Below are 12455 nucleotides of genomic sequence, written 5' to 3'. Positions count from 1 at the left end.
TGTTCTGGAACAGAACTGTTATTTTAAAATCTTGAGAACCGGTTAATAATGTTATTTTTCGTTCTGAAAATATACTTGTTTACAGTGGTGTAAAGTACTTACGTCAAAATACTTTGAAGTACTACTTAAGTTCTCTTTTTGGGGTATCTGTATTTTACTATTTATATTTTTGACAACTTTTACTAAACTACATTCCTAAAGAAAATGTACTTTTTACTCCATACATTTTCCCTGACACCCAAAAGTCCTCTTTACATTTTGAATGCTTAGCAGGACATGAAAATGGTTCAATTCACACACTTATTAAGAGAACATCCCTGGTCTGCCAGACTCACTAAACACAAATGCTTAATTTGTAAATTATGTCTGAGTGTTGGAGTGTGCCCTTGGCTATCTGTTAATTTTACAAAAACATGAAAATTGTGCCATCTGGTTTGCTTAATATAAGGAATGCGAAATGCTTCATACTTTTACTTTTGAAACTCAAGTATATTTTAGCAATTACATTTACTTTTGATATTTAAGTATATTTAAAGCCAACTACTTTTAGACTTAAGTAGACTTTTACTGTGTGATGTTTACTTGAATCATTTTCTACTAAGGTATCTGTTACTCATGTATGACAATTGGGTACTTTTTACACCACTACTCCCAGGATGCCAGCCTGGTTTAGGATCAGATAGGGCAAAGTAGTGGCGAGGTTTTAATGGGTGTAGGGGTTAGTTGGTAGGGCAATTTTCCTCCCTTTTGTTTGTCCTTTTCCCCTTCCCTTTTTGTGTCACAAAGTGTAATGAATTCATACTCCCGAACAGTAGGTGGAAACACGGCCAGACAAAATCAATTAATTAATAGGGAGGTCGTGACCGGTATCACACGCCAGTACAGTAGGTGTCAGTGTATGCATTTCTCGATTGCGATCAGCCAACACAAATTTAAAGAAGAAGAAGGCGCACCGATTTGACAAAAATGGTCTGCTCGAACGCGCCCTGTCTGTGTGGGCTGTCAGATTAGCTCGAGTTTAATCCGTTGGGTCATGATCAGAACGCTAGTTATACCTGGGACAGGGTTCTATAACCACGAGGAAACGCAGGTTTGAAGGCGATAGATTCTATGAATGAGTAGCTAATCTAAGTAATCCAAGCCATTTGATGAGATGTCTGAATTACGTTAGCATTCAAATGGCTTGATAGCTAGTGATTTGTCAATCTGATAGACATTTAACGTTAGTTAGCCAGCTAACAGTTAGTTAGCTAGTTTGCTCTTAAACTCTTAAAAAAGTGGAAAATCGGATTTTCTACGAAATATTAAATAATTTTGATACGCGGAACAAGCAGTCCCGGTTTTGATGGTCCACTTCAGTTTGTGACATTTTGACACGGACTAGCTAGCTAGCTCGTTAGCAATCGAGCATAGCTAGCTAACTACTGTAGCTAATTAAATCAGTGTTGTCGGAAATAAAGCCAGTCTCAACATAACGTCAAAACCGTGTAAGCAGCTAGCTAGTGCTAGAGGCTAGCTAGCTAGGTCATCGAGCTTGGTCCTGAATCTTGAGGCAAGGCGAAACAATCATGTCTGGGAAAGACAAAGACAAGGAGAAAGCCGGAGAAAAACAATCTACAACTGAGCGGCTCGTAAAAGGTGAGTTGACTTTGCAGGAGCTAGCTAGTTAGACTTCAATTTAACAGTCCATGGGTTAGACGGTTGGCTAGCTAACGTTAGACCACAAGAAACTGCAAGAACAGCATGCTAGTAAACTATATTGAACGAAGAAATTGTATCTGCTTGGCTGCAGAAGTTAGGTAGTTTGGCTAGCTAGTTCTGTCATAATGTTAACGTTACATTTCGTTAGGACACACAGTTTGTAACTAGCTATATATATTTAGCATGGCTCACTCAACAGCTATAGCTAGGTAGTCAACAGGCACGACATATACAGAATGGACAGAGAGACAATTCATGTTATTCGCAATCAAAAAAATGGAGTTTGTTAAAAATGGTTGTCTAGCTAACTAGCTACTCAAATGTGTTTTCTAATGTGTATAACCAGGGGTGTAGACAGCCTAATCTAAAAAACCAAAATGCTTGTTTTTTTTGTGACAGTCACCAATATCTCTGTGATGGGTTTACACTTGTGGTGGTAATTGTTAGGACCGGGTTTATAGCAGCCCTGCCATGAAGCTTGGCTGTGAACTGGACTCAGGGGGCCCCTTTGAAGTTGGCTCTAAATCAGGGTTATTTAAACTTTCTCAGATTGACACCCAAAATGTGAAATTGACCGTGGTCCTGTGACCTAAATTGTTTTCCAACGACCCAAATTAATAATAAATGGTGTGTGATTATAAATGTATTCTCATCACTCATGACCCACCTCTCACATTCACAGGGCCCACTTTGGGTCCTGACCCAAGGTTTAAGAAACTACTTTAAATCACCTGGACATAGCTTTGTGGTTGCAGACAGACACCTTCTCCCATGTCTACTGACTGTCTGTTGTCAAGGAACGTGATGCAGGGTGTCATCATTAGGCAGGTTTCAGTGGGGCGGTCTAGATAGGCCTGTAAGTTCTCATCATGAGGAATTGAGTGACTGTGTGCAGTGTGTCACACAAGCGTGAGTGAGTGTGTGCCGTGAGAGGTTTGCTATTGCTGTGATTAGGCTGGCAATGGGGATTCCTGCACTCTGCTGTTGTGGCTCCCTGGGCAGGCAGAACCTCGTTAGCACAGCCTGGCCTGAACCGGTCTCTTCAGCCGAACCCGAGCCAGCTCCCGGGGAGACCCCCTCTATCAACCCAGTGCTACCGACCCTTTTGGGGGGAGAGTGCTGGGCCTGCAGCAAGGGAATGCCCTGTCAGGGGATTGCAATTTGTACGCATGTCTGCCAGTAGGGAGGGTGAGTTAATTGAGGAAAGAATCTCCCCAGTGACGTGTACAACATGGTCTAGCTACCACAGGGTGTGAGAGAGTAGCGGGAGGAAGAGTGGAAGAAAAGTTGGTTTGTTCATACAGCCAGCCAGAAGCAGTGGGGGTCCCAACCTGGCAGTTTAACTGTACCAAGGCTCAGGAGAGACTTGGTGAGTAGGATGATACTGCTACTCCTCTGCTAGTGGTACTATCCACACGATTGCTCTCACTCACTGCTAGATATGAAACTGACACTTTGGATAGCCTACATTATTGAAGAGATGGGATGCTGTGCAAGTGTTCTACTTGTACCACAATTGTAGCCCAGATGGAAAAGAGGAGATATTCATAATTCCTTCTTTATTGGTGAGTTCATATTTCACACTCCACTTCATTCATGTGATTTATGGGGAGCCTCAAATCAATCATTTGGTATGGTAATTAAAAACTGAGTGTAGCCTTGGCAGGTGTTCCTGTCTGAATGGGAGCGGCCCAGTTGGGTCCTGTGCAGTGCAGAGTATGTGATGTCACTGACTAAGTGCCAGAGATGACCACAACTCTGTGTAATTAATTCATTTGGTAAAGTAAAGGCATTCAGTGATTAGGGAAATTTGAATGGGAGGGACCTTCCCATAGCACCCTGTGCCACATCCACTGCCCTGATTCTGTAGCCTAATCATTCAGTGATTAGGGCAATTTGAATGGGAGGGACCTTCCCACAGCGCCCTGTGCCACATCCACTGCCCTGACTCTGTAGCCTAATCATTCAGTGTGCCATTACCCCCTTTTGTGAGTATTTGATTATATAATAGACAGACTACAATAGACAGACCAAATCTGAAACAAGTTTATCAGAATTCAGTGTTTCCACTATATGCATTTAGCAGCAGTGCACCGCGGCTGCTAAATCATTGCTGCCACAATTATTTTTTTGTTGGTCTTGTAGATGTATTGGTATTCCACAGGAAGATCCCATCCCCCACAACTGCCGCTGCGGCTGGGAAAAAATAATATTAAAAAATCCTAGGGGAAACACTGAGAATGAAATAAATATTGTTTGTTTGGGTAAGATGTAGGCCTACTTCATTAGATTCAAGACTTGTTTGTTATGAAGCAGAGGCTATTGAACATCCATGCAAATTAGTAAATCTGAAGGAAAGATGAATTTACGTGTACTGTTAGAGTTGGGTGGTGTCCAGATTTTCGTACTGTCATACAGTTTCTGTACCATACCAGGGTATATGGTATTACCGGAAGTGCACAGTAGGGGTGCTATACCCCCCTTCCCCCCCCAAATACAAAATATGTATTTAACAATTTGGGCAACAGTGATTTTGATCCAGGAGGGGATTGATTGTCTCTGATCTAACCAAGAAACTTGATCTTGACATCTAACCACTTAGTTAGCAAACCAAATGCATAGCTGGAACCCTGAGCTGGATATAATTGATTTGACATCTTAGAATTCTTATAGTTATAAGCAGTGGCGTACCACTCAGCTCCCGCAATGTGTAATTTAACGCTATTGAAAATGATATCCTGGTATAAACTGTATATTGCCCAAGCCTAGTGTATGTCTATCCTAACCCATCATTTTGTTCCCAAACTTCTGGTCCTCCTGACCAGTATCAGTTTGACTTTCACCACTACTGCAGACAGAGATCATGCGCAGGTGTACTAGAATACATGACTGATCTATGCGACGTGTGATCCAACTGCCTTGCTCCAGTTAGTTTCACTGAGATGGTGGTGTTGATCCCTATACCTGGCCAATAGGCCTAGCCCTTGACATATGGTCGCCGCTGCCTGCCTTTGCCCCTCACTGAGTCTCCATCCATCCATATTTTCTTGGATCCTTGGGGCCAGGATCTTGCCTCCAGTGGGGCTAGCTTGCTAGGCTACCAAATACACAGACTCTGACCCTGTAATAATAGGCTAATAGAGGCTTTTCCCTAATCTCTTCTTAACGCTCGTACCCAGCTTACAGTTCCTTTCGCGGCCTGCCTCATAGGCCCAGGAGCGCTTACGTTTATTTATACCACACTTGTCAGAGCATGACAGCTTGTCCTGATCATAGGGTGAGTTGGAGTTCACTGTGTGTGCTGCTGTAGCAATCCTACTGCAGACTGGCTGTCCGATCCTATGCCAGCCCATCACATATTCAGCCTGTGCCACACCTGTTCTGTGCTGCACACCAAAACAAGGCTGCATAGTATCATAAGGTTCTGGTCAAAAGTAGTGCGTTAATAGGTTGGACTTGCATTTGACTGATGGTTGCTTCAAAGTAAGGATGCACATTTTGGTAAATTTTTCTGCCTGACTAACTGGCTCTCATTAATGGGTTAACAAACTGTAAAATTTGTTCCAAACAGTAAAATGTGACCAACAGAGCATCATACACTGAACACAAGTTTTTCATTAAGAGCTTAATTGAAACATGCAACAATAGCAAGCCTTTCGTTTCACAGCCATGAACATGCAACTCCTGTAATGAAGCAGCCAATGTAAAACATTCTTAAAAGGGCACCTGATGCAAGCGGTTCCTTGTGTGACCAATGAAGATCTCAGGTTGAAACTTATAATGTGGGGGGGGGGGGGGGGTCTAAAGATGGAGCAACTACAATGTGTTGTTATTATGACTATGATTGTGCCTTTGGCTTCTGGACAAATCATGTTGATATGAAAACAGGGTTTGACACAATTTATTTTTTACAAGTAGGACATATATTTATGTTCTAAAAGCCGAAGTCACTTGTACAAAATAAAGTTTAACACAATTTTTACATTTGACGTAGGGTTGCACATTTTGGGGAATATTCAGAGGTGAAAACTTTGTCTGAATATATGAGAATTAACAGAAATATATGCAAATTAATATTAATACCATTTAAATGTAGATGTTTTTTGCATTGGATATATTTACCATATCATATGGAGACAAAAATAAACATTTTACCTTATCATAAGTAGACATGATTGCAAATAATTAAATCCTTCCTATAGAAGAAAACAATTTAGTTACGAATTGAACTTTAATTAAATGAGTTGACTCTTCACATGGAATGATTTACTGAAAAACAAAAGGGAATATTGAATGATCCATCGCATCTCCCAAAAACATTTTCATCATAAGATGATAGTCTAGAAACTAAAGCTTTGGTTGTCTTCCTCTCAGGCTTCCATGCCTTCTCCCTGGACCTCCTCAATGTCCACCTCTTGATCATCAGACTGAGGCCTCATCTTCACTGTCACTTTCCAACATTGTTGAGGATGGCTCGTTGTCAGGCTCAAATAGCCTCAAATTTGCACGGATGGCAACCAATTTTTCAACCCTTGTATTGGTCAGCCTGTTGCGTGCTTTGGTGTGTGTGTTCCCAAACAAGGACCAGTTGCGCAACAGGGGAAAGAGCCTCAGATCCCGAAGTCCCTTCCACCAGGTGGCTGATGAGATATGTTGGCCCGACTGCCATATTGCATCTCCATCCCAAAGCCCTTGCTTGGAAGTGTACTTTGCCAGACTGCCAAGAACCTTGCACTCATCCAGACCAAGGTGGCGAGACACGGTAGTGATGACACCATAGGCCTTGTTGTTCTCTGCACCAGACAGGATGCTCTTGCCAGCATACTTTGGGTCCAACATGTACGCTGCGGCGTGTATGGGCTTCAGGCAGAAGTCTTTACACTTTTTGATGTATTTCAGAACTGCAGTTTCCTCTGCTTGGAGCAACAGTGATGTGGGCAGGGCAGTACAGATTTCTTCTTTTACATCTGCAAGCAGAGTCTGAACATCAGACAGTATGGTATTGTCTCCCTCAATATGTGCAATGGCTGCTGCAATAGGTTTTTAGGAGTTTCAGGCTGCTTACCACTCTCTCCCAAAATACATAATCCAGGAGGACCCTCATGATGGGGCTGTCCATATCGGCAGACTGTGATATGGCCATGTCTTGGAGAGACTCCTTCCCCTCCAGGAGATTGTCAAACGTGATGACAACACCACCCCAACGGGTGTTGCTGGGCAACTTCAATGTGGTGCTCTTATTCTTATCACTTTGCTTGGTGAGGTAGATTGCTGCTAAAACTTGATGACCCTTCACATACCTAACCATTTCCTTGGCTCTCTTGTAGTGTATCTGTTGTTTTTAGTGCCATGATGTCCTTGAGCAGATTCAATGCATGAGCAGCACAGCCAATGGGTGTGATGTGAGGGTAGGACTCCTCCACTTTAGACCAAGCAGCCTTCATGTTCGCAGCATTGTCTGTCACCAGTGCAAATACCTTCTGTGGTCCAAGGTCATTGATGACTGCCTTCAGCTCATCTGCAATGTAGAGACCGGTGTGTCTGTCCCTTGTGTCTGTGCTCTTGTAGAATACTGGTTGAGGGGTGGAGATGATGTAGTTAATTATTCCACGAACATTCAACTACCCATCAGAGATGATGGCACTAGTCTGTTTTCTCTGATTTCCTTGACCTTCACTTGAACTCTGCATCCAGAAAATGAGTAGATAAAGCATGTCTGGTTGGAGGGGTGTATGCTGGGCGAAGAACATTCAGAAATCTCTTCCAATACACATTGCCTGTGAGCATCAGAGGTGAACCAGTTGCATACACAGCTCGAGCAAGACATTCATCAGCATTCCTTTGACTACGTTCCTCCATTGACAAAAAAAAAAACCTTCTGATTTCAGGAGGACCATGAGCTGTTGCTGTCGATAAGGTGTCTGATTCATCATTTTCACCTCGAATAGAAGTAGAGGGACTTTTGTCAGAGGTTGCTTGTTGTGAGCACTGAGGGAACTTTATGCACTTGGCCAGATTCTGCATCTTTGTTGCATTCTTCACATATGATTCGGCACAGTATTTGCAAATGTAAACTGCTTTTCCTTCTACATTAGCTGCAGTAAAATGTCTCCACACATCAGATAGTGCCCATGGCATTTTTCTGTGAAGATTAGAAAAAATTAGTAAAAAAAATCTAAATCCAATTCCATGTACAGATAAATTGTTAAGCAGTTAGATTAAACAACTCCTTTGTAAGATGCATGTTTTAAAATGAAATGTATGGAAACAGGAGAATTAACACTCCTCAGTTAGCAGGCTCAAGCAAGTTTAAACCCATATGGTAGCAAACACTAACTAGCGGAAATGGTTAACAAGTTAGAACTGATTTAAAAACACTTTTCTGTAGGCTACTGTTTACTAGTTAATTACAAAAAATTGTTTGTCATAAAATATATTCATCCCACCCAGTATTGTAATCAACTTACCAGAAAGCATGTAGTCCTTGGCTCAGACTGTAGTAGTGTGGGCTCAATTGCATCTTATTAGTGTGCAAGATCTTGAGAATCATCTGCACATGTGATGGAAGTGCACTGTGCATGCAGAGGGTTGCAATTCTATAGAATTGGGGATATTTTAACTAAAATATGCCACAAGACCTAGAATTGCCTTGTGTATCCGATTAAAAAGGTTCACTTTTGCGGCAGCAAGTAGCCTAGTGGTTAGAGCGTTGGGTCAGTAACCAAAAGCTTGCTAGATCGAATCCCCAGAGCTGACAAGGTAAAAATCTGTCGTTCTGTCCCTGAACAGGGCAGTTAACCCACTGTTCCTAGGCCGTCGTTGTAAATAAGAATTTGTTCTTAACTGACTTGCCTAGTTAAATAAAAAATAAGCTAACCTTTTTGATGATAAAGTCGAATTTCCCAAATTCAGACCTTTTGCAACCCTGATTGTATGATGCAAGGAACATTTGTTTTATTTATTGTATTTTTTTTGTTGCCTAGATTTATTTATTTAACCTTTTTTAACTAGTTTAAGGTAATAAAGAAAGGGGGGAACCACTTTACATTTTTTTTTTACCATAGAGAATCAGAAAAGAATGTAGAATGCACTCTGCCTATTGTCTTTCATATTCAAGCCTGTCCCTAAATACAACACTGCCCCTTTAAGGCTCTCCTGGAGGATGGTTGGCCACCCTTGGTAGCCTATTCAATATTACAATTGCAACCGAATACTTTGTCTTTAATAATTCCCTCCAGGGCTTGATATTAAGGTTGTTTTTTATGGTTGGATTTTGGCTAGGCTACTTTGACGCAAGGTAAGACATGCCTTATAATATGAACTAAAACATGCAGGTTTCAAACAATTAAAGAGACTATATGTTTTCAAAATGCATACTGCCTCCAGTTTAGATTACAAGGTGCTGACACTTATAGTCCTACCATTTTGCCTATGCACTCTAATGGAGGACACCTTTCAATTAGTTGTAGAGAAATAAAAAATGTCATAGAAAGCTGGAATCCTCTTTTTAATCTTGGCCATAAACTCGCGATTGCATTTAGAATTGTTGCACAATGATTTGGCTTATAAGACCACTTCACTACAGGAGCTGCAGCTTTTGCGCTGTCCGATAAGTAATATTCCGCTCCTCAAACACTTTATATGCTGTGCGCATGTTATTTAAATAAGATGCATAGCGGCTACCTAAAAATGCACGTGTCAATTTAATTTCACTAAATTATGCAAATGGTCCTTTAGACGGATAAGCATGACCTGTCAAATGTATTTCCGGCAGCTAACCGATTAACTGTTAACGTTAACATCCCTACTCAATGATGCTAGTGAGGAAAAGAAGCATGAACATTTGTTTCAGCATGACATGTTTGTCTCAGACAGAAAATTGCACAAGTCAACCTCCCCACTCATCTCTCCAGATCAGCGTCAACCTCCTGATAACCTGAGATGAATGATAGTAGGTTATAATGCATTAGGCTACCTCTGTTCCTCTGCAGAGTCAGGTGCCATCGCGCTGATTAAACACACCCACACAAAAGCTAATTCGAGCTCACTCATATTCCAGCCTTTGGTTTATGTCGCTTTCATGATCATCCTTGATGTTCTATACAGTGTTATAAGCAGAGCCATGTGGAGACTGAGTACCCTCTTCTCAGGTATCAAACTCTTTCCAAGGAGGTCCTATTGTCTGGGGCTTTTGGGTTCTTCCATTCAATTAAGATCTAGACAACCAGATGAGGGATGTTCTTTACTAAGTAGTGCCTTTATATTCATCGATCAAGTACAAGGGAGGAGCGAAAACCCGCGGACTCTTGGCCCACTGTGGAATGAGTTTGACACCTGTGATCTGAAGTGACCACGATATGGATGGTTTTTAATGACAGTTTGATTAGTTTGTCATTGCTGGGCTTCTTTAGAAAACAAAGACCAGTGTTCTTGTAGTAGAAGACACTTACTGTGTGACTCTGTGAAAGGTTATAGGTCAATTTACCTAATCTTTCAAACCAGGACAGAGGGAAGGCTAGGCCTTACCTGCCAAACTGGATATGGCCTGCCTCATTATTCAGATGGTAAATGCCTCATCTTATCGGTCTGTCTGCTGATTTGCATTGGAACAGTCCTTTCCTGTTTAACGATTGGAGGTTGTTGCCCCATGTAATCCAACTGCCAACCCATCCATTCCACACCAAGTCTATATTATAACCTACAACTAAAAACAACAATTGACATTTTTCTAATTGCTTGCCTGCATAGCTACTTGCTACACAATTTAGCCTAGTTTCTGAACAAAAAGAGGAACATTTTATTTTTCATTTGACAATTGTCCAGTAGCTAAAACATTATCAAGCTTCTTATGCTATGGAAACCTTTTGCACTCTGGAAGGGATTGTGAGACTGGAACAGATTAGTGACCAGGCTAGGCGGTTCATGTGAGGTGAGCCGGGATGGATTGGTGCTCGGCGTCTGAGACCTTGCATGGCTGCATTATTATAGCGTAGCCTCTACATCAACAAGAGTCCTCTTGTGACCATAACTTCATCTCTCTCTAAATGTCTACCGCTCCTGATAACACCTCAGTGGGAATGACATTTGATACAGTGATTGACTAGCCTACCAGGGATGCTGACGTCCTCTTCACTAGTATGTTAATGACTGGGTGGACACTCTGGAGGCAGATGGGGAAACACTTTGTTCAGTTTGTTTCAAATGATTAATGGATGGCTTAATATTGTTTCATTGCCTAATCTGGGTTCTCATTCTATTTCTCTAGGCTAACTTAAAACCTAGATTGTTCATTTGTGCTGGCAAACCACATACAATCTGTAGTACACTAATGGTGGTCATAATGCATTGTAGATTGCTGCACTCATTTAGATATTGAATCTAAATGCAAGTGGATCTAGGATGCATCCCAAATGGCACACTATTCCCTATAGTGCACTACTTTTGACCAGGGTCCCATCCCAAATGGCATTCTTTAGCCTATGTAGTACACTACTTATAACCAAAGCCCTGGTCAAAAGTAGTGTACTAAATAGTAATAGGCTTCCTTTTGGTACTCATCCATAATACCTGTTTCGCCCTCTGTTCCCCTGTCCAGCTGTGCCATACCCTCCACAGCAGCGTCTGTCTATGAAGGAGCTGTTTGAGGATGGCAAGCCCAACCCAGAGACCCTCCGAACCCACCTGGTGAAGGAGGGTCGGCTGGAGGAGGAAGTGGCCCTCCGGATCATCAACGACGGAGCCAACATTCTGCGACAGGAGAAATGCATGCTGGAGGTAGAGGCACCCATCACAGGTAAGAGAAGTAGAGTACTTTATTGATCCGTTTGAGACAAATGTGTCCACTGCACAACTCCTCCGATATAAACACAGACGCACATTAGGTTGGAGAGAAGGAACTTTGTCACCTTTTTTGTTGCTACTGTACACTGAGTGTACAAAACATTAGGAACACCTTCCTAATATTGAGTGTCACCCCCTTTTTCCCCTCAGAACAGCCTCAATTCATTGGGGCATGGGCTACAAGGTGTCAAGAGTTCAACAAGGATGCTGGCCCGTGTTGACTCCAATGCTTCCCACAGTTGTCAAGTTGGTCAGATGTCTTTTAGGGGGTGGACTGTTCTTGATACACATGGGGAAACTGTTGCGTGTGAAAAACTCAGCAGCTTTGCAGTTCTTGGCACACTCAAACCTTTGCATCTGGCACCTACTACCATACACCGTTCATCCTCTTGCCCATTCATCCTCCGAGGCGTGTCTTGACTTCACTGTTCATGCAGCTTTAGAATTCTGATCATAGAGTTCTGATCATGGAATTCCAAACGTGTAATGCATCGACACCTACATTTAAATGTGTCTAACGTGTCCACATTGTATCTGGATTCCCTTTTCCCGTGCAATATGCATTCTACAAACAGTGGAATAGGCAAAATATGAAACCTCCACAACTGATGGCAGTAGCTAACCTCTATAGCTACCTAGCAATCAACGCTAAAGGGATTGAAAACGGGTTAGCATAACTCTATATTTTTTTTCTAAATTTTAGCTAGCTGGCTAGCATTTGAGGCCAGCAAACACATTCCTCACACTTGGAATGTATTTCCTCCAATGTTATAATGAAAAGGTGCCTCCCGGTCCCAAAATAAAAGTTTTCTGGAGGCCTGTGGGAGGAGTGCTGACGACATCACCCACTGTATGCGCTTTCGGTAGCCTTAGTGTCCAGACTGAGGAGAAATCTGCACACAATGCCTCCTTTT

The 12455-nt window shown here is 42.1% G+C and overlaps 1 protein-coding gene across 6 annotated transcripts in view; it reads left to right on the top strand.

The window, feature by feature from the left end:
* Window positions 1-944: 944 nt before the first annotated feature.
* Window positions 945-12455, top strand: part of LOC109896100 (serine/threonine-protein phosphatase 2B catalytic subunit gamma isoform) — a 43287-nt gene continuing 31776 nt past the window's right edge. For 4 of the 6 annotated variants that reach the window (XM_031829764.1, XM_020490340.2, XM_020490341.2 and 1 more), the window contains exons 1-2: window positions 960-1638; window positions 11297-11494. In XM_031829764.1, the coding sequence (XP_031685624.1) occupies window positions 1569-1638; window positions 11297-11494 (268 nt within the window). In that variant the 5' untranslated portion in view covers window positions 960-1568. Of the gene's footprint in view, window positions 1639-11296; window positions 11495-12455 lie in introns of all 6 variants that reach the window. The other 2 variants (XM_020490342.2, XM_020490343.2) reach the window with 2 other exon arrangements.

This window comes from Oncorhynchus kisutch, linkage group LG8, assembly GCF_002021735.2.
Source record: "Oncorhynchus kisutch isolate 150728-3 linkage group LG8, Okis_V2, whole genome shotgun sequence".
In the NCBI taxonomy this organism is placed as follows: Eukaryota; Metazoa; Chordata; class Actinopteri; order Salmoniformes; family Salmonidae; genus Oncorhynchus; species Oncorhynchus kisutch.
This window is presented reverse-complemented; position numbering and strand designations above follow the sequence as displayed.